Source organism: Enhydra lutris, unplaced genomic scaffold, assembly GCF_002288905.1.
Source record: "Enhydra lutris kenyoni isolate GAN:26980312 unplaced genomic scaffold, ASM228890v2 scaffoldscaffold3, whole genome shotgun sequence".
NCBI lineage: Eukaryota > Metazoa > Chordata > Mammalia > Carnivora > Mustelidae > Enhydra > Enhydra lutris.
In genome coordinates this window covers 73,415,101-73,437,214 of record NW_019154087.1, presented here as the reverse complement: position 1 = coordinate 73,437,214, position 22,114 = coordinate 73,415,101, and the positions used below count along the sequence as shown (strand labels likewise).

Sequence of the window (22,114 nt, the reverse complement as noted above, 5' to 3'; positions counted from 1 at the left end):
CCTACTTTATTTGTAAATTGGCATTACTTTATATGATATGTGTATGTATCCATCCATCTACCTACCCACCTGCCGGCTTGCCTGCCTACCTTTCCATCAGTCCGTCCACCCATCTGTCTATTTATATCTTAGTGCTAGACCAGATAGTGTGTTAGGATTGCTTGTCTTTCTCTGGGTTCAGTATCACAACCCATAGGTTATTTGATGGAGATTGTTTTAGCATAAAGTATAAATAAATTCTCTCTTCCTAAATTCTGTCCGTTGTATTAGATTGTGCCACACTTTTGTTTGCTTTGTATTTGAACCATGACTTACTTGAATAGCTTTTTATTTTTCTTGCAGTTATAAAAATTTATTTTCTTTTGTATAACCTTAAATTTTCCCTTCCAAATTCTTAGCTGTACTATTCTAATTTCCTCCCTTTGGAAATTTCTGTCTTAGAGCCTTTTCTGTCTTTGATTGCTCTCTAGACCTGCCCTGTATAATTCCTTATCTGGAATAATTAACATTTTGTGTCCCTTTTTAATTTTTAGATCATAGTTTCTTAAGGAAACTGGTAGTTTGGAGTCTAATGTGTAACAATTCAGGAAGGACAAGATGTTAACAAAGGATATACATAGGAAAAGTGGTGGCTGAAGATCTCAGGAGAGGCTTATAAAGAAAGATGTTTTTTTTTTTAGACAGGGTGTAGTCATGGTTAACCTCTCAGTCTCTCATTTCAATAAACATTCACTGATGCCTACAATTTGGCAGGGACTGAGCTAAATTTAGGTGCTGAGATATCAAGATGAAGGAGCTGGTGTGGAAGCAGAAGCACCTATAAGTAGTTGATATAAAGTAATCGTGTTATAAGGAAACATATGCAAGGAGTTCTGGGAGCTTTATAGTATTTTAATCCTTTACTGCTGTAATTCTTTTATCTCATCCAGTAAGCATGATGTAATTATGCTTATAATATCCTAAGATACAATGGGTGTTTCAGATAAGAAACAGGTTTAAGAGGTGCCGATGTGGTAAAGTTGGTTAGGCGTCAGACTCTTGGTTTCAGCTCAGGTAGTGATCTCAGGGTTGTGAGATCACTTCTCACAGAGTTCGCTTGGGATTCTCTTTTCCTCGCCCTCTGCTTTTCCTCTGCATGCGTGTGCTCTCTGTCTTAAACAAACAAACTTAAGGAAAAAAAAACAGACTTAAGAAGTTTAGCGGGGAATCCATTGATACCCATAAAAGAGAGGGAAGGGGGGAGGTGGTATTAGGAAAAGCCACCTTACTTTAGTATTTATTAATAGTGAATGATCCTGTTAATACAGCAAAGTATAATGAACCATCTTGAGTGGTGTGCTCTGACAGCTCTCTGCCCTGGAGAAAAGCTATACTATTGCAAATTCATTTCCAGGCAGTGGAATATGGCTGGGGAGATTTTAAACTAGGTGCTTTAGTGCCTTGCCTCCTCTGGACCAGCTCTTATTCTAGAGTTTTCTCCAAATTAGTTCACCAGAGAGTAAAATAAGATTTGCATCGTTTTATCATTGTAGCTAAAAGGCATTCCTCCCCTCTTAACTTTTTTTTTTTTTTTCAGTAGGCTCCGTGCCCAATGTGGGCCGTGAACTTACAACCCTGAGATCAAGAGTCGCATGCTGTACTGACGAGCCAGCCAGGCACCCATTCTGTCTTACTTTTGAAAGAGATTCTTTCTCTCTGGGATTTTTCTCCACTCCAACTCTGAGCTGAGGTAGTCATGGGGATTAGTAAGATAGAGGAAATAGACAAACCAAAAATAAAAACACTGCATGTGGTGCTTGTTATGTGCCAGGCACTGTTCTAATCTTCATGGCAATCCTATGATATAGGTTCTCTTATGTAGAAAAATGTAGATATACATTTTACAGATTAGGGAAACTAGATCATGGAAAGTTTAGGTGATCTGCCCAAGGTCACATAGTAAGCAGTGGAGCTGGGATTCAAAATCAGGCAATTTGGTTCCGGAGCCTGATCTCTTTAACACTCTTTTTCTGCATCTCATGTCACTTTAGTTACTGATAGAGCTGATGGAGAAAATGGCTTTTGGACTGTTGGGCAAGTAGGTTTCCTGATTCCTTACCTCTGAGTTACATACTTTACCAGGCACAGGCAGACTTGACACCTGTAGGCTTCTCTTGTGTGGAGGAACAGATTTCATGAATGCTGTTCCTTCTCTTGAACACCACTGATTTGATACCTTACCCTTTCTTTCCCCCAGAGGACAGAATGAAGGGGCTTAGAGGCATCAAGAGTGTTATTTCAAATTCTTCCACATGGAAACATGAGGATTGAGGAATTAAATATCCTCTCCCTAGCACCCTTCGTTCATTAAAAGCCAAATCTTCTTTGGGGAGTTAGCATAGGTGGGTAAGAGCTGGAGAAAGGGCAGCCTTCTGCCCCCAAGAAGATTTAAACTAAGCACCTGAAGCTCATATAGCTTGAGTTTTGTGCCACTGTACATACTTAACCATATATCTTTCCCCAGTTTGTAGTCTGCTTTGCTATGAGGCCCACTTCCATTTGAAGGCAAGAGAAAAAACAAGTAACAAAAAACTAATAAACTTCAAATCAGGTCATTTTAAACAAACATCCTTCCCTAAGTTTCCTGAAACAAGCAAAGTTGTTTTTAACTTTTTCTCCCACATCATGTGCCATAGAGAGAGGCAAATGCTTAAGTAGAAAGAGCATAGTTTTAGAATGAGAAACTTAGGTTTGAATCCCAATTTTGCCACTGAACAAATTATTTCATCTTTGTGGTATTCTTATTATCCTATAAAATAGAGAACCCAAGACCTATCATGTAGGATTGGTGTGAAGATTAGAGCTGAAGTATGCCAGGTATTTGCCACACAGTAACAAAAGTTAGTTTTTAGTGTTAATAAAAATATGAAAAATACAGACTTGAACTAGTTGAATGCTTAAAGAATAATTTTACCTGTTTTACACAAGCAGGTTTCTTAGGCAGGCCTCCTTTCAACACTGCTGGGAAACAGGAATACTGATTGATATTTGGGTATTTTGTCTGGTTATCTGTAGGCACACTCGTGTTTTGAAGGTGAGTGCACAAAACCAATTTGCCAGTAAGCCTCCTCTGGGTAGTACTGGTTATCTCTATGTTGTATTCAAATCGAGCTTTACATTTAAGAATTCATATCCTCATTTATTTTTTTATTTCTAAGAGTCTAAATTTGGATTCAGAAGCTTCCAGTGTTTTGCCTTTGTCTTTCAAGCTAATGCATTCAAAGATTGCTGCTCCTTTCTTCAAAACATTTTAACTCAGTTGAAGAATGCTATAAACTGTTTAAGAGTTTGTTGGTTGTATCTTAGGATGTGAAATAAACAAAGGATGTAGGTGCTCTTTTTCTTTTCTAGGACATTTCCTCGTTGGCCCCCACTCCCAGCTCCCACTGCTGTGTTGCACAAAAATTGATGTATTTTGCTTCTTGTTAGACAGGCCTGACAAATCTTTTGTACCTATAACTCCCCTCCCCTGTTCCCCACCTACCATTTAGTCTATTTGGGGACTGGAATCCATTTCCACAGGGTTTGTTTCCCTATTCAGGAAACTAGACTTCATGTTGGAAGGAAGGAGGACCAAAACAAAACCATGAAAGACTAACACACAGAAGGAAGAGCCACAACACAAAATTTGTTTTAGCAACCTCGTCCTGGAAAGAAATGTGATGTTGATGATCTCACAAGACCTGTATGGTTTTCATTTTGTCCCTCCAGCTGAGTACTGCTTCTGTCTTGATTAGAATTCCCAGTCTAGTATTTAATTGTTGACCTTGAGCAAGTTACTCAGTCTTTCTGAACCTTGGCTTCCTCACTTCTAGAATGGGGGCAGTAATAGGATCTATCCTTCAGGGTTGTGGTGAGGATTAAAGAAAATAATACATGGAATAAACTTACAATAATGCTTGGACCCAGGAAGATCACAGACCTTTATTGGACCTAGATTTTAACCCAAGTCTGCTTAGTTTCCAAGCAGTGTTCTTTCTGCCACACACAGGACACTGTACAGTAGTGTGAAGTAGGTTGTGTAGGGAGTAGTAGTTCCACCAGATTCCTGAAGTAGCAGAGAGGCTTGGTGAGGATAAGTGACCACTAGGATCACAAAGCTAGTGAAAGGCAGAACCAAACTGAAGAAGGGTTTCTATCTAACTGCTGGGGTAAAGTACTTTTCCTCCAGTAACATGACATGAAGACAGTGTCTTTGATGTCTAATGTTTTATTTTGTCCCCTGTCTTGCAAGCTGCTTGAGGACTTAAGTGCATGGTGCCATCTGATTATAGATGCTAAATAGAAACTGGAGACAAAGTAATGAAGACTGTTTTAGCCTAATCATTTGAGTGTATGTGTTGAGTCATCTAGTGTGGACATAAGTAATTAAATACATTTTACTAAAATTAACTTATACATGTTGAGCTTGGTCCAAAAAAGGTTGATCTTAATTTCGAATGGGTGGTTTTGCACATAAAGACCATAAAATGTATTAAATGTGAAGTTAAATATATGCTGAACATGGGACCTAGCAGTTTTACTCTTAGCTATCCAAGGGAAATAAAAATGAATGTCTACAGAAAGAACTGTGAAGTGGCTCAGAAGTGGTTAAAGATAAAGAAGATGTGGTCCATATATACAATGGAGTATTACGCCTCCATCAGAAAGGTTGAATACCCAGTTTTTGTATCAACATGGACGGGACTGGAAGAGATTATGCGAGAGAAATGTCAAGCAGAGAAAGTCAATTATCATATGGTTTTACTTATTGGTGGACCATAAGGAATAACATGGAGGACATTAGGAGATGGAGAGGAGAAGTAAGTTGGGGGAAATTGGAGGGGGAGACAAACCAGGAGAGGCTGTGGACTCTGGGAAACAAACTGAGGGTTATGGAGGGGAAGGGATGGGGGAATGGGTGAGCCTGGTGGTGGGTATTATGGAGGGCACGTATTGCATGGAGCACTGGGTGTGGTGCGTAAACAATGAATTCTGGAAACTGAAAAGAAATAAAATAAAAATTTAAAAAAAGTGATTAAAGAGGTAGAAGAAGTGAATGAAATAATAGTTAGAAATGGCACAGAGGAATAACTATGAATGAGAATAAAGAAAAAGTATGGATTTGACCAGGAGTTTGTCAATCCTTATAGTCCTAAAAGTAAGCATAGAAACTTGATTACAGAGAATCTTTCTATTCTTTGCAGTGAAACATAAGCACCTCTTAAAAGACTCAATCCCATTGGTCATTATGAAATGTAAATTAAAATCTCAGTGAGAGGCCACTCCACACCCACTTGAATGGCTGTATACAAGACAGACAATATTCAGTGATGGTGCAGATGGGGAGCAACTGTAGCTCTCACCTGCACCTGGGAATGGGAAGCAGTGCATATACTTGGGAAAACAGCTTGATTGTCTCTGGAAAGGTAGATGTACACTACCCTATGACCTGACATTCCTTCAAGAAGACATCTCTTCAAGAGAAGTAAAAATAAGTGCCCAAGATTCGTTTTTGAATGTTCACAGCAGCACTATTCATAATAGCGCCAAGCCAGAAACAATCCAGATTCTTCTTAACTGGTGAACAGATAAACTAAATACTATTCAGCAGTAATAAGGAACTAAGAATTGATAACATGCTACAACATGGATGAACCTCAAAAACATGCTAAGTAAAGGACACCGGATGCAAAAGACCACACATTGTAGGCTTCCATTTCTATGGAATGTCTAGAAAAGATGAAGGGCAGAAAGCAGATGAGTGGTTGCCTGGGCCTGCGATTAGGTCCTGGGATTGACTGCAGTCAGTCATGAGGGAACTTTCTGGAGTGATGGGAGTGTTCTCACACTGTGGGTAATTTACTTGGGTGTCAGCTGGATCGTGGCCTGTTTTTTAAGCTTTGTTAGGTTGGGGCCAGAGTAGCCTTTATTCTAGGGCAAGTTTAGCTGTACACCTGAATTGTGGCCTTTTTGGGCTCTACCAAATGTCCCTTAGTGTTCAAGGACATCTGTCCACTGTGGCTGGTTGTAACTCATGCCTCTGAGCCCTGTGTGAGCTCTGCAAATTGTTCAGTGTACATCTACTTCTCCACAGTAGTTCTTTCCCAGATAGTTTTATGTCCTGTGGGTGTCTCCCCTTTTGCGTGTACAATTCAGTATTCAGTCAGAGACAGTAGGGGGCCACTGTACCTTCCTGGAGTTCGTCTGGGCTGTTCCTTCTCTCTGGCCAGCAAAGTCCAGCTGCCTCAGATGCCCAGTATTAACCACCTCAGCCCAGGCCATCCTGTTCTGGCTTGGTTCCCTCTTCCTGTACAGAATGTCTCTAGGTAGAATGCCTGGGCAGTTGTAGGGTCCTTCTCACTCATTTGCCTTCTCCCCAAGATCATAATCCCTCACTGCCTGGTCCCTGTTTTTTGACAACATTTGCGTCATATCCTTTGTGCAGTTTTCTTGTTTGTGGTAGGAGAGCTAGAACCAGCTATTGTGTCTTAGCTAGAGTTTCAGATTTACATTGGCTACCTTGTTGAATATCGAGGAGAGACATTTCCTGTAGCTCCTATGGCAGACAATTATTGGAAGTCAGAGTCCTCTACAGAGCTCTCATAACAAATGGTGCTTTTGTGCAAATGAAGAAAAAGGTGGCCCCTCTGGCCAGGCCAATTAGAAATAGCCTCCCTCCTGAGCTGTCCCAGCCTTGGGAAAAGCAAATGGTGCCTTTGTCTTTGAGCTCCTTGCTTTGCTATGACCCTTTTACTGCTTGGTCCTTGTAGCGGGGGGTGTGCTTGAATTCCTGCCGAACCTCTGGGCCAGGTGCCTTTGTGAAGTGCACAGACATACAACTGTGTGTCATGTTCAGTAGATTAGCTTAACATGGTGCAGCTCTTCCTCCAGCTGCACATAGTAGGTAAATTGCTTGAGCAAATGAAAATTAATACTGTTATTCTGGAACATTTGTACTCCAGTTGTACCTCATATGTTGATGAAGACTTGCTGGAAACTTATTTTTTTTTTTTATATTCCCCATTCAAAAGAGGGGTCAAATACATTTGGTAAGAAGTTAAAGGAAAAGGACAAGGAATAAGGTGCTTCACATTATTTTGAATCACCATGGTAGGAAAATGTCTCAGAACTCATTTTAGTAGTCTTAAGATGAGATATTTCCTTTGGGTTCTCGTTAGTTTGTTTGCAACAGATGTTATCAGCCACACACATTTTGTTTCTGTCAAACTAAACAAAATGGAGTACTATAAGTTTGGGGGGAATGTGGTGTTCCCTGGGCGGAGGGTCATTATTTTGGGCAGTGAGGCTGGAAATGGTATTGGGTGGGTTTGGGTGTGGCTTCACCTGGAAAGGAGCAGAACAAATTCCTGTGCTGCTGTTCCCTACAGAAAACTTTTAACCACACAGCCCTTTCTGTGTAAGGGGTGATGGCTTACAGGACTGGCTTTGTGCTCTGGAAAGGTACCTGGAATTCATGTTTTTTTGGCAATAAAAAAAAAGTATAATGAATAATGTTCCTATGAACTTTTACATTTAGATTCTATCCTCTTGAGCCCATGACCCTCTTTTATTTTTTGAGATATAATTGACCTTATAGTTTTATGTGTATAACATGATTTCATATTTGTATTACTAAATGATCACAGTAAGTCTAGTTAACATCCATCACTGTACATAGTTCAAAATGTTTTTCTTGTTATGAGAACTTTCAAGATCTAGCGAGCTTTCAGATAATACAGTACGCTCTGTTTAATTACACTTCTCATTCATTCCTGGATCCACTGTAGTCTTTACCAATTGTACCGCTTCGTGGCTCTCAGGGCAGATTAGTGATCCTTTAAGAGCTAACCCTAGATTCTTTTCAGCCCTAGCAGCTGGAATGAACAGGAGGCTCACCATCTAGGTACCTGCCCAAAGCTTGCGTCGGATCCTGATGATGAGCTATGAGAACAGAAGCAACAGTAGGGTATCTTGCAAGTTGTATCCTGCCTGTGGAGGAGAGCCTGAGTGAAGAGTTGTCTCACAGAATCACAGGGGAAACGAGCTCTAGGAGTGTAATTAAAGCAGGTCTTTGAATTGCTCTTTAAATTGGACTTTTGGAGACCACTGTGTCAGCCTCCCCTTGCATTGGCTTTTGTGACATTTGACTAATGCTGGTCTGGGATGCACCATAAGGTAGAAAGAGCTTTTTTCTTGACTTTCTGAGGCTTGGGCAGGTTGGTCCACTGTAAGCCACAGAGAGTAAATGAAGTGTGGCTGGGCCCCCATCAAAATTGGGAGACAGACCAAAAAGAGCTTCCTACACCCACTCCACTCCTCCCCCTTTAATTTGCTTGATCTCTTAGTAGTAATTGATACTGCTTATGCTCCTTCTTGAAACTCGTGTGATGCCACTCTCACCTGGTTTTCCTCCTTTGGTCACTTCTTTTTGGTTTCTTTTCAGAGTACCTTATAACAGAAATATAAATTTGCGAGATAGTGTTATTTTCTTATTGTCTTGATGCCTTTCATTTATATTTGGTCCTCAGTGCCTTTCTTAGTTATCTAAAATGTTAGCTAATCAGCCTGTGGATATTAAACTAAGAGCATGCAAATGCGAACAAATAGAGGCTATTTGTTCAATGTTTACTATAGCAAGGGAGTCTCCTACTGTCAGTTGAGTTAGGCAAAGACTCAGAGGCAGGCAGGGGAGCACAAAAGCTTTATAGTTTAAAAAAAAAAGGAAAAGGAAAAAAAAGGAGGATTTCAGGTGTGTTTCTGATGAAGGTTGTTGGCGTGAGGAAGCTGGAGACCGGTTAACTAGAAGCAGATGTTATTTGTGGTTGGTTTGGGAGTATATTTGGCTTTTTTTCTGGCTGGTCTTGAGTTGCAAGCAGGGGCAAAAAATAGGAAAGCTGGCAGCCACTGACCAGTTCCTGACTGTTCTGGGTCAGTCGCCACAGAAGTTGTAGGTTTCAGTGTCTATACGGTCTGGCCATTCATTGTCAATTCAGTCTTTTAAGTCAAACATAAGGTGAGGACATGAAGCTCCACAGCTCTTAGGAAAATGTCTCTGTAGCACTCTTTCTTAACCTTTTTTGAGTTTTAGACTCTTTAGAGAATCTGAAAGTTATAGCTCCTCTGCCCAGAAAAAAAAATTTGGGAGTTCACAGACCCACTGAGGGCCATCCATGGACCAAAAATCTCACTTATTTTCATGCATATTTAACAATTTCCTCATGGTGTTACTATAATTCAGTATTTTGTTCATGTGAATTTTGGACTATTACATGTTTCCCTATATTGTAGGAGTCGCTGTTAACAAATACATATGCAAAGGTGTTTAAACAGCACCATTTTTATGCAGTATCACAGGAGGGGATTTGCTAGGTAAGTCACCATTCTGTGATACTGAGGAATAAGCTCATTCTCTAGCAAAAAGGTTGAACTTTTTATCATTTCAGTGTTGTTTTATGAAAAACTTTCTGAAACACACCTGATTTCCCTGACCAGGGGTGGGGGCGGGGAATAACAATGGAAGATATATGGCTTTAGAATCTTTTTCATGATGAACATGAAGAGCTTCTTGACAGAAAGGACTTGTACCTTATTTAATTTCTTTCCTTTTTTTTTTTTTTTTTTTTTTTTATTAAAGTGGGCTCCATGCCCAAAATGGAGCCCAGCACAGGGCTTGAACTCATAACCCTGAGATCATGACCTGAGCTGAGATCAACTGAGATTGATTTGAGCTGAGAGAAGATTTTCTCTTCTGTAGAGAAAAGCATGGTGTCCTTTTTTTTCTGTTTCTGGAAGCATTTTTTCCTTTTGATTCAAATATATTCTGAATAGTTGGTAAATGGTATTCTAATCTGGCTAAAAAGATATATAACTGTATGTATCTCATAACAAATATTTTTTGGATGAGGATCAGGACACTAGAAGAATTATAGAGACCTTGGGGATAGTGTAAATCAGGAGTTAATTTAACAACTGAACAATTTAGATAAGCTCATCATCTCATGGCAAATTCCAACAAGCATCATGGAGTGCCTACCATATGCCAGGACTGGGTAAACAAAGAAGAATGAAACATACCCTGTGTTCTCAAGGAGCTTGTAATCAAGGGGAGGAAATAACAGCTACAACACTTTCTTGGGAAAGAAGACCTGGGGAACTTATAAGTTCCTAAAAATGGATGGAGACAGTACCTTTTTGGTTTTTTTTGGACAAGAAGGCCATCACCAGGTCGAAAAGTGGGAGGAAGTACACAGGTCACCAAAAGTACAAAAGTAACCAAGCCTGAAGGACGTGACATGTCCAAATATGTGTAAAGCACAAGGCACTGGGGGAGGAGCAGTAGGAGAGTGAGGCTTGGGAGGTGGGAAGAGGTTAAACCCCAAGTTAATGTTGCATCGTGACTGAAATCACAGTAATGATGATATCTAACATTTATGGAGAGTGCACAAATGTGCATTAGAGCCTTCCCTGCTTGAGGAGTGGATTTTATCTTCTAGGGGCTAGGGAGCCAATGAAGGGGTTTTTTTTGTTTGGTTTTGGTTTTGGTTTTTTTTTTTTTTTTTGGTGCAAAATGGTGGTTTATTAAAGCACGGGGACAGGACCCGTGGGCAGGAAGAGCTGCTGCCCCTGGTTGTGAGGGATGGCAGGTTATGTACGCTGCGGTTAGGGGAAGGTGAGGGAAAGGGAGGTTTCAACAGAGTTTTCATATGCTAAAGAGGGCCTACAAGGTGCCGGGAGACCAGTGTTGTCTTTTAGCAAGCCATTAACATCAAGATAGTTGGGAGATTCCTGTCTGGTTTTAGGGAGAATTATGACCTGCTGAAACATGTGGTTTAGATATGTAGTGGCTGAGTGCAGAGTTGTAGAGAAGAGAGAGGAGGAGGCAGTGGGGGCACCAGTAGGAAGCTCTGTGGTGCATAGACCTAGAGCAGATGAAGAAATAGGCTGTCGCTGTGTCTCCTGCCTCTCCATAAGCTTTCTGCCTTCCCTAGGCCTCTGTGCAAATGCCACTCTACGAAGCCTTTCCTGACCACCCTGTTTAAAATGTCAACCCCAGGGGTACCTGGGTGGCTCAGTGGGTTAAGCCTCTGTCTTTGGCTCAGGTCATGATCTCAGGATCCTAGGATCGAGCCCCACATCAAGCCCCACATCGGGCTGTCTGCTCAGGGGGGAGCCTGCTTCCCCATCTCTCTCTCTGCCTGCCTCTCTGCCTACTTGTGATCTCTCTCTCTGTCACATAAATAAATAAAATCTTAAAAAAAAAAAAAGTCAACCCCAGCTTCACTCCCTCCTTGTCTTTCCTGCTTTATTTTTTTCCCCATAGCACTATTATGTTACATATTCACTCATTCATTCAGTTGTAGTAGAATTTAAGCTCTGAGAGAGCTGGGATTTTTGTGTGATTTGTTCAGTGCAGTTTTGCAAGGTACTGAGATGAGGACCTGGCTTATCATAGATAGTAAATATTGTTGAAGGAAAGAGTGAATGTGGGAAGGGAAGAAGAGATGGGTTTGAAAGACGTTTCAAAGATCAAAGTCATATCTCAGGAGAAGGATAAACATAGCAATCTTCAGTTAGTTCGCTAAGCAGTTCTTACCCTTGTAAATAGTGAAGTATTTAGTTGGGGAATGCTTGTAAATTGAGTTTCCACTTAAGGAAGCTAAAGAGATCTTTGCTAAGCATTGGATTTGGACAGTAATTATAGTAATGAGCTAGAAATTACAGTTTTTCTCAACCTGCTCGCTGACATAAACCCCAACTTAACATTGCTTCATGAATCAGAATTGAGCATGCATAAATGTACGTGCACCAGGCATCAGATATATGCTCTTTTCCTTAAAGCCCACAGCATTTCCACTTCAAGTGTGAATTCTAGGCCTATTATTGCTTATAGTGAAGATCAGCTTTAGCTTTAATTCTATTTCATAGCTACTAACTGTAATGACGTTATTACTGCATATGACATTTGAGTTTGGGATTCCATGTTTAGGATTTGATAGCCAGGATTGTGTGTGGAGATATCAGGATTGTCTTAATTTAGTTAAGTGGGCAGAGTCAGTGGTGTAGTCCTGATAGAGCTGTGAAGGCACTCTACGTAGGTTCTTGGGATTGGATTTAGAAACATTCTCTTTACTTTTATGAATTTCTAAGCCTCTGTTTTGAGCACGTATAAAAACCCCGTTCTAGGGGCGCCTGAGTGGCTCAGTGGGTTAAGCCGCTGCCTTCAGCTCAGGTCATGATCTCAGGGTCCTGGGATCAAGTTCCGCATCGGGCTCTCTGCTCAGCGGGGAGCCTGCTTCCCTCTCTCTCTCTCTGCCTGCCTCTCCATCTACTTGTGATCTCTCTCTGTCAAATAAATAAATAAAATCTTAAAAAAAAAAACAAAAAAACCCCGTTCTACTTTCTTTAATAGCAGGAATTAAAACTCCAGCTGCCACCTGGCAGATAGATCCACGTGGAAGACAGTGGTGATGTGTGGGAATTTAGGCTTCGTGTTTCCAGATCCTCTCAATTTTTAAGGGAATTCTTGATGTGGGATCTTCTGATTTTTGACTTTTGGTCAATACTGTGAGGACTAAAGAAAAGATAGCTATGGGCTATATTTGGGCCTGTGGACCTTAAATGTGTGACTCCTGGTTTGGAGACAGGTTTGCATCTGGATAGAAAGAGTAAGGGGAAAAGAGAGTTAATTTCATGTGCAGTAAAAACTTTTTTCTGTTAAATCCTGTCCAATCAAGGAGAAATCCAACACAATAAAACTGGAGAAATATGGGTTCATAAAATTAGAAATCAGAGATACCCAGAAATACTGAGAGAAGTAATTATTTCTTTTTTGGAGTCTAAAATTAGTCTTTCAGTAATCTAGCCTAATCTGTACATACCTTGGAGTTATTTTAACATGTAATTATTAAAATGAATATGTACTATTCTGTTAACATAGATATGAAATATATTTCAACCCCCCTGCCAAGTTCACCAATACTGTTTTAAATCTTTGACCAGATTTAAACATTCTTAGAGCACAAGTGGACAGTAGATTAAAATTTACTCTGTTTGTGTGTTTGACAGATGGGAAGAAGCAGGTGATTTGCAAATGACAGAGTTAATAGTGAGTGTCTTCTTTGAATTACGCTACCCCAGTGTTGGTAATTGAAATTGTGGAATTTATAAACAGGAGTTTTCATGTTTCTAAAGTTTTGTGATTGTAAAATATGCCCTTTGTGGTTCGGTGGCCATATTTTTTGGATGTTCCTCTGTTCTCAACCAGTTATAGTTTGTGTGGGGGAAAGATTCTTGTAGAAGAGGATTATCAAACTGTCTTTTTCTCTTGATTTAAAGCAAGAACTGCATATCAGAGATAGTGACCCAAATGTTCTTCCTTTTTTTAAGGCCCTCTCCCCACTCAACTTCTGGGATATTCCGCACCACGCATTTCTGATCTTTCCTTGCATTCCCTGGATGCATTTCTGTCTTCATGTAATGTGTTTCATTATAGTTATCTTCTAGTTTCTTTGAAGATGAGGTTTGTATTTGTTCTTTGTTTGTTTTATTGTTTGGGGGATGATTTTAGAGAGCGGAAATGGTGGTGGAAATGGTTTTATTCTATTTGGGAATAAATGCGTTTGAGTGTAACATAAGGAACCTAATTTAGATTGGATGCTTAAGAGAGATAAAGGTAGGGAAATAATAATTAAGCTGAGAAACAACGTATGGATAGGAGTTAGCCTCAAGATTTCAAGGCAGAAAGAAAATCATGAATGAAAGTCCCGAGGCTAGAAAACTGGGCACCCAGGGCCAGTTGGAGGTGGTCAGGGTCGGCGAAAGGCAGACAGCACTGGATTGCGGGTAAGACAGAAGCAGAGGCCAGGCCATAGGGAGAGCTTGCTGAATAACAAAGAGCCTTGTGTTGGCTCTATACTGATAAATGAGGAGAGGTATACTCTGTCTTTAGAGCTTATAGTCTGGCTAAGGAGGTGACCCATGTATTAAAAAGCTTATATCATGTGACCAAATAATAGGTAGGATGTGAGCACTATGGATAGTTTTGACTATGGGAGGAATTAGGGGAGGAAAACTCACTTTCGGCTGGGGTTCTTGTGGAAGGTTTCTTAAGGGAGCTAGAGTTTGATCTGGGTTTTCTCATGGGGTAGGGCTTGAACAAACAGAGATGTCTGAGGGAGTGGCATTATGAGTGTAGGTCTGTGGAATACAGAAGTATTAGGGATAGGACGTCCACTAGCTTGCTGGAGAGGAGGAATCCTCTAGAGCTGTGATGTGGGAGACAATGCTTGACCAGTAACTTGGTTTGCCTCTGATGTACCAGGTATCTGCAAGTATCAGTGCTAGAAATAACCAGAAGTAGAACGTGTTGAATGCTTGGTGTTTGTGTTCTTATTCTAGATAAAGAGAGCTCTACAAGTGATCCAGTGTATAATTTCTCCTTCCTTCCACAACATCCTCATCAGCTACTTTTCTCTTGTCATATAGTTCCACGCATGGGAGCTGGCCATTTAACACAGTGTTAATTATTCTTGTATTGGAGAGATATCTCTCTTCTTTTAGCTTTCTCCAGTGGATCCTACCAAATTCAGCCTCTAAGCTGACCTAGAACAAGTCTGCTTCTCCTCCTACCTCCAAATGTGTGAGCCTCCTCAAATCTGAAGGTGGCATCATGTCTTCCTTGAGCCTTCCCTGCGCCCGGCTACATTATTTCTAGTCCTTTCATCTATTCTTTCAGTGGTAATGTTTTCAAACCCTCCTATATATCCTGTTCTCCTAGATATTCTACTTTATCAATAATGCTTTTAAAATTTATTCTTCAAAACTGAAGTGAGTACTCCAAATGTCAATGAAGCACTAAACAGGCCTTTTAGTGATGTTTGTACTTATTAAAGCTGGTGAGATAAGCAAAGATCGACTCTTTGGTGAGTCTAGTCAGTGTTGAAAATTTTAGTCATATCCAGCTTTATTCCTTGTGCAGAAAGCACATCAGGGGATGGATGACCAAGAAAAAAATAACGATCATCACACAGATTGTTGTTTGGTTGCTGGTACTGCCAGCTAAGTCTGAAAAAAGCAACAATTTCATTACGTAGTACGGCTGTATCAGAATAAGCTCTTTGTGATGTATACATCCGTTATGGAGTGAGTTGGAGAGAGATCCTGTTAAAACAGAGATTCCAAATATTTCTAATTGTGAAGGTTTCAGAAACTTAAATCTTTAGAATTAAAAGAGATGTTGATATTTGGATATTATGTTCACTTTTGGTAGTTGGACAGCATAATTGATTTGTAACTTGTAATTCTGCTGATACTGCTCTATGTTTTACACGTACAGGATGTTGTGTGGTTTATTTTGGATCCAATATAGATTTTATTTTTATTATGGTCAAATGTGTGAGCCTCCTCAAATCTGAAGATGACATCATGTCTTCCTTGAGTCTTCCCTGCATCCAGCTATGTTATTTCTAGTTCTTTGAGCTATTCTTTCAGTGGTAGTGTATATTATTATGGTCAAAAGTATCAGTAAACATTTCCAAAGATCACAATTTATATAAAATAGTCATTAAATTTATTCTTCATATTGTGACATTTAAAAAATTACAAGTGTAATTGGACTTAATTTTATGATGTAATGTATTATTTAAATGAGAAGTGAGCTATACCGATAAACCAGGTCAGTAAAAAGAAGGAGATGAGTAGCTTCTCCATAAATAACTGTTCTACTCAAACTGTGCTACTAAATCATTTGTTTCCCAAGTTTACCTCTTCCTAAAAAGCACATCTGTCCATGTGGATCTACCTGGGCTGTTAACATCTCCAGGAACTACACAGTCACCATTTGGGAAACAGTAATTGTTGAAGGCAAGATTCATCAATGATGCTCAAATTCTTGGGTGAAAGTATGATGAGAGAAGATATTTATATAGTCCCAAAGTCTTTCCCAATAAGAAAAATGCACAAAGGGAAAACTAGTACTGTTATATGGAGAAACCTAGTAGATGCAGCCATAAGCAAATGATCATAGAGTTACCATCCTCAGTTAGGAGACATGGATGACCATCATCGTGTACTTTCTGGTGTGAGGCACTGAAAAGGGCACATTACCTGTAGTGTTGTGCCAGCCAAAACGCATAACCCAAATTTAGTTATGAGGAAGCATAAGAGAAACCCACATTGAAGGACATTCTACAAAATAATTGGCCAGTACTCGTCAAGTGTTAGGGTCATGAGAGACAGACTGTCCCAGATGGGAGGAAACAGATAGCCGCATGCAAGGTGTGATCCCTGGACCAGAAAAGGGACATCAGTGGGATACAGTTGGCAAAACGTTTGTTTAAGGTTCGTTCTAGATTGTTTAATAGGGTTTGTGTTGATAGTTAATTCCCTGGTTTTGATCATAAAGACTGTGGTTATATAAAACATCCACATTTGGGGAAGCTGGGTGAAGGATACACCCATATTTGTACTTTGTACTATTTTCTTATATGTGCTATTCTTTGTACTATTTTTTTGAATGTTTTGTGAGTCTGAAGGTTTTAAAATGAAGTTAAGCAATAACAACAACAAGTATTTCAACTCAGCTGATAGAAACTAAGACTTTCATGTTTTTACTTTGTGATGGCTCTTTTGATTGGTCAGAACTGGTTTTCTTTGCTTCCTGAATCTCTGCTGTAAGCTGGATAGCTAAGGTTTCTAAATAAGGGATTTGGGGAGAAGTTAGCCATTACCATATTGGATTGCAACTATACCTTGAAAGGTTTTGTTTCATTAATTAATTTACTTATTTATTTTTGTGTGGAGCTGTAATTACATCTTTGGGTTTCCAGTGGCTCTGTAGGTTATTTGAGCTTGACTGATGTAGTCACCAGAATCTCTAGCTGGAAACTTAGCTCTGTAATTAATCTACTGGTTTGTTTCTGTTTTTATTATTAGGTTCTGAATTCAGGTTAGTCTCATAGATTCTTCTGTGATGTGTCCTGTATTATTGAATTTTGTATTTGTTGATTGTCTCTTAGGAAGAGCTGATTTTTACATAGAATATTTTATTTAAACTTGAAATATCATACTAAATATCTTATTTTTCCCTCAGAAAAGACAGTCTGGAGTTTAAGTAAACTTACACTGGCATAAGCACTAGGTGGTAACCTTTTATCGGTAATAATTAGAATGAAGGAAATTAATACATTGAGAAAGGTTTCTGTTAGCAAGAACAGTTGTTAATATATGACTCATAGATTAAGTCTAGAAGAAACTTGACGAGGCTGTTTCCCTCTGTGTGGAAGAGGGGAAGAATGTGGACTTTGGGAATCAGAAGACCTAGTTTGACATCCCATTGCTGCTTATTATTGTGTCTTGGATAGGTTCATTTAACTTTTCTGAGCCTTAAGTTTCTCAACTGTAAAACTGAAAAAGACAAATAACCATATGATTTTACTCATATGTGGAATCTAAAAAAACTAAAATTAAATGAATAAATAAACAAAAAGCAGAATCAGAGCTATAAATATAGAGAACAAATTGATGGTTGCCAGAGGGAAAGGGGGCATGGATGGGCAAAATGGGTGAAGGGGTGTGGGAGATACAGGCTTCTTGTTACGAAATGAGTAAGTCATGGGGATGAAAGGCGCAGCACAGGGGTACAGTCAGTGATACTGTAACAGCATTGTGTGGTGACAAATGGTAGCCACACTTGGGGTGAGCACAGCATAGTGTAGAAACTTGTGCAGTCACTAGTTGACCACCTGGAATTAACGTAATAGCATTGAATATAGTCAACAACAACAGCAACAACAAAGCCCTGAGAAACAAAAAAGGAAAGAACAAAGATGATAGCATGTATCAGTGACCTCTACCATTATCTCACAGGTCTTTTTGTCAGGAAGTTTTTCCATATCTCGTATTCCAGAGAAAGTACTTTGTTTTATATGTCAGCCACCCACATCAGCTGTCACCCAAGAATCTGTTGGACAAGTGTCACTCTTTGGTAGACTTTCCTTGGTGTTTTCATGTTCTTACCTGAAATCATTTGATGCAAATTAGTATTAAGTTTTTTTTAGAAGAAAATTTTTTATGAGACAGAGGGACAAAAGTTGTATTGACAATTAGAAGGAAATACTTCTGTGTTTAATTTCCTTTCAGGTTTTAGGTTTGAGTTGACATTTGGTCCTTGGAGAGAGAACAGTTATTCCTGAAGCTCCAGTTATTGTTTTTGTCTCTGGTTTCTAAAGTTCTTTCCTTTATTCCTTAGTTTTTTGATTTTGACATTGTACCGTGGTTATGAAAGTGAACATCATTGTATTAAGGAATTAGACAATGAAGTGTTTCGCATAAAGAGACATGTCTGCAGCTTACTCTCAGATGATTAGGAGGGAACTAATATGTATATTATATATGTGTGTGTATATTATCTATCTGTGTATGGAGGAGGGGAGGCGGAGGGGGGAATGATATAGTAGCTGTGGTAATGTTAACACTTGGTGAATTTGGGTGAAGGGAGTTCTTTGTGCTTTTCTTGCAGCTTTTCTCTAAGTTTAAAACTATCTCCAGAGTATACTGGGTTTAGTTTTATCTCTGTACCCTGAGGAGTTATGAGTCACAGTTTTGGGGTGAGGGAGGTTAGAAGCACCTGGGTAAGATAGATCAATAGGGAATAAGTGAGTAAGTAAGTAAGTAGTAATTCACTGGCAAAAAATTAGTTGTTTCTTTAATAAAACCATTTTTTCTTAGCCAGAGCAGATTTTTTTTTTTAAGAATATTTATTTATTTATTTATTTATTTGACAGACAGAGATCACAAGTAGGCAGAGAGGCAGGCAGAGGGGGAGGGGGGAAGCAGGCTCCCCGCTGAGCAGAGAACCGATGTGGGGCTTGATCCCAGGACCCTGAGATCATGACCTGAGCTGAAAGCAGAGGCTTTAACGCACTGAGCCACCCAGGTGACCCCAGAATTTGTTTTTTTATAGAGGGGCCTATATAGTGAGCTGCTGCTGTATCAAAGCAGAGAAAACTACTTGGAAGCAAAGTCAGATGATAAAAAGTAAAGACTTCTTAAATTATATATTTACAAGACTGCTACAAGGATAAGCAGAATGCATAAGGCAGAAATATTAGGACTTTAAAAATTATCCAGGGCTCAGATAATGTTTTTTCTTCTTGAGAGATGCAAGTTAGTTTTCTATAATTAAGGACTCTACCCTACTAGTTCATAGGTATTCATTTCTCCTTTATTTTAAATTGCTATTTGATTTCAAAGTTAATATTTTGTATTCTTGCTAAAAATTTACATGGTATTTATTATCATTTTACCTGTCAAAATTGTCTTCTAACCAAAAGAAATTTTTTTTTGAACTCTCTCCTTCTTCTTTCATGTCCACAATGGCATCTCTTTTGGAAATGCAGAAGCCAGCCAAAGGTAAGAGATTTGCTTTATTATTATGCAAAAAATGCTTGTAAAGATCTTACGTGCATTTTTTTTTAATTTTATTTTTTATAAACATATAATATATTTTTATCCCCAGGGGTACAGGTCTGTGAATCGCCAGGTTTACACACTTCACAGCTTATGTGCATATTTTTGAAGGGTTGATAATTTTCTTCTCAGAAAAGAATTCTCTCTTGTCACTTTTGTAAAAGTAATGCAAGCTGTCAGCCTGTTCATAAACCCGAAATCATTTATTGGCATGGGAGGGCCTGGAGGTTTATGGAAAAGCTGTATTTGTACTTTGACCAATTCTGGCCAGTTTCCTGGCAACTACAACACAGATTCCTTTTGTGCTCCACTGTTCACCATGGATTGGCTCGAAACTGGTCGTTCCAGACTGTGGTCAGTACCGTGCTAGGCAGACTCATCTATGTTGTTCCCCAGGCAGCTGGGGACACATTCTCAGGCCAACAGAAAGCTGCCCTGGCCCACAGTTTCTTCAGGCAAATGTGCTTTCATTTTAGATTTGAGCCCAGATTCTAAAGAAACTTCAGGGGAGTGCGTCAGTTCTTGTATCTTTTAAGGAGTTTATAGGTTTGCGAAAGTGGACACAAGGACTATATTTTTGAATTGACCATTTGCTGCCATTACTTGGAACTCGTCAGGAAATTAAGATTTTTATCTACATTCTTGGGATTTTGTTTTTGAGTCTGAAGTTGAATTGTAATTCCATTTTCTATTGTTGCTAAAATATGTATAGAGACAGTTCTTGGGGACTTGAGTAATGTTTTTTAATAGTTTAATATAGCACTGGATTTCTTTATATATGTAAAAAATAATATTTATTTTTTATCTTTTAATCTTTTTTCTGAAAAGGTTCTGGATTATTTCTGTTTTCTGATTTTTCATCTTTTTTCTGAAAAGATTTTGGATTATTTCTGTTTTCTGATTTTTTTTGATGGAGCTGGAGACTGGAGATTGCAGTAAAGATGTGAGGAAATGTTACACAACATTTAAAAACTGTTCATGTGTTATTTAATTCAGTTGTGTCTTAATGTTGAGAGAGATTGTTGACTTGACATAAAAAGTATGGAAGGATCAACACCACATTACTAACATAGTGGTTATGTCTAGGGAGAGGTATGCTTGGTGAATGGGGAGACTTTTATTTTTTACTTTTATGTTTTTGTGTTTGACTTTGCGCACTGTGTTTTCCTTTACTGTTGTTGAAAAAAGGTTTTTTTTTTTTTAAATTTTAAAGGAATAATATTTAGAAAAAAAAGGGTTTGTCTGCTCTAGGAAATTCTTGGATGATGATTCCTATAACAATTTAAAGATTCCTGTAATTGCAAAACTGCTAGAACTTAAAGAGGACTATTCAGTATTGTGAGTAAGTAAGAACTAAGTGTTCATTAGTTCCTAACTTTGTACCAGGCTGCAGTGCTTTCATATAATTTGGGGAATGGAGCCAAGCCAGCCTAGTGATAAACAGCCCCCTGGCGGAAAGGCCAGTTTCCAATCCCAGCTTCCCCACCTGCCAGCCATCAGGTTCTTCATTCTTTGTACCTCAGCGGCCCATGAACAGGGCGTAGCACCTGTATCGGCTCTTGTAATGGTTACTTTAATGGTAGCTTCTCTACTGGAACTGAGATTCAGAAATGCAGTTGTTAAGGAAATCCCTAAATTAAAAAAAGGAAGAAAGAAAACCCGTAATAATCGAGAGAGGAGTGCCATGTAGAGCCTGCTCTTTGATAAGTACACACATAGGGTTGATGGCATCTTTGAAGTGAGAGCTAAGCTTACAAAAAAAGAAGCAGGATAATTTCTATGTAACCTTGTTAAGAACAGAATTAAATAAAATTATAAGAGGCAAGAGTTGAAAGAACAGAAGAAACCTAATTTGGACTTCACACTTTATTTATTCTCACCATGCTGTAATGATCCTCACTACAGCTGATGAGTATAGCTTGAAAAGCAGCCCCTACCTGAAATTGTGATACACGGTCCTTTGGGACCACCTGCCATCTTCCTTTTCCTTTTCTTCCTCTCCCTGTTGGGAGTGTTGCTAACACAGTGAGCCGCAACTCTTGACAAATAACATGTTTAGCTTTGGAAGCTTGTGGAGCATTAGTACTGTACAATGCAGTGCTTCAGCCAATGGATAGCTTCTGGGCCCCAGGGCTCTTGCCTCTTCCTGGGTCTTGTGAGCCACTAGGCTTCGCCTGGCCTTTTGGGCCTAGCTTTCCCATTATTGCCCCCTTCCAGGGAACAAATGCCTCCCCTGCCTGTTGTTTTGCACAAAGATATGAGTGTTCTGATCATTTCCTGCTTTAAAGGTCCTTTTAACCAGTTGTCCTGGTGGTAGCCCCCAGAGCCCTCCCGTTGCTCATTTAGTTGTTCTCCTGGTGCTATTCCAGAACTGGTCTTGCCTTTGGAGGCATCTTCTTCTGTAGTATTTTGGCCTGTGGTCTCCATGTGGCCCCCACTCCACCCTGTCCTATCCCTCATCGGTCTCACTGCAACTATTTTTTAGGAAGTCTCAATTTCTCTGTAGGTAAAGCAAGCAGTCTAGCTTTCAAAAACTTAATTGTCCTTTCCCCTCTTCTTCCTCCTTTTGGCCCTTTCCCTTCATCTCTCCCTGCATCATTTTGAGCTAATTTCAGGTAGCAGCGGG

The 22,114-nt window shown here is 39.4% G+C and overlaps 1 protein-coding gene across 1 annotated transcript in view; it reads left to right on the top strand.

Moving 5' to 3' along the window:
* Nucleotides 1–22,114, top strand: part of LOC111153078 (kinesin family member 13B) — a 204,417-nt gene that overhangs the window by 48,529 nt on the left and 133,774 nt on the right. The window contains exon 4 of the mRNA XM_022511878.1: nucleotides 19,419–19,431. Within this exon, the coding sequence (XP_022367586.1) occupies nucleotides 19,419–19,431 (13 nt within the window). The remainder of the gene's footprint in view (nucleotides 1–19,418; nucleotides 19,432–22,114) is intronic.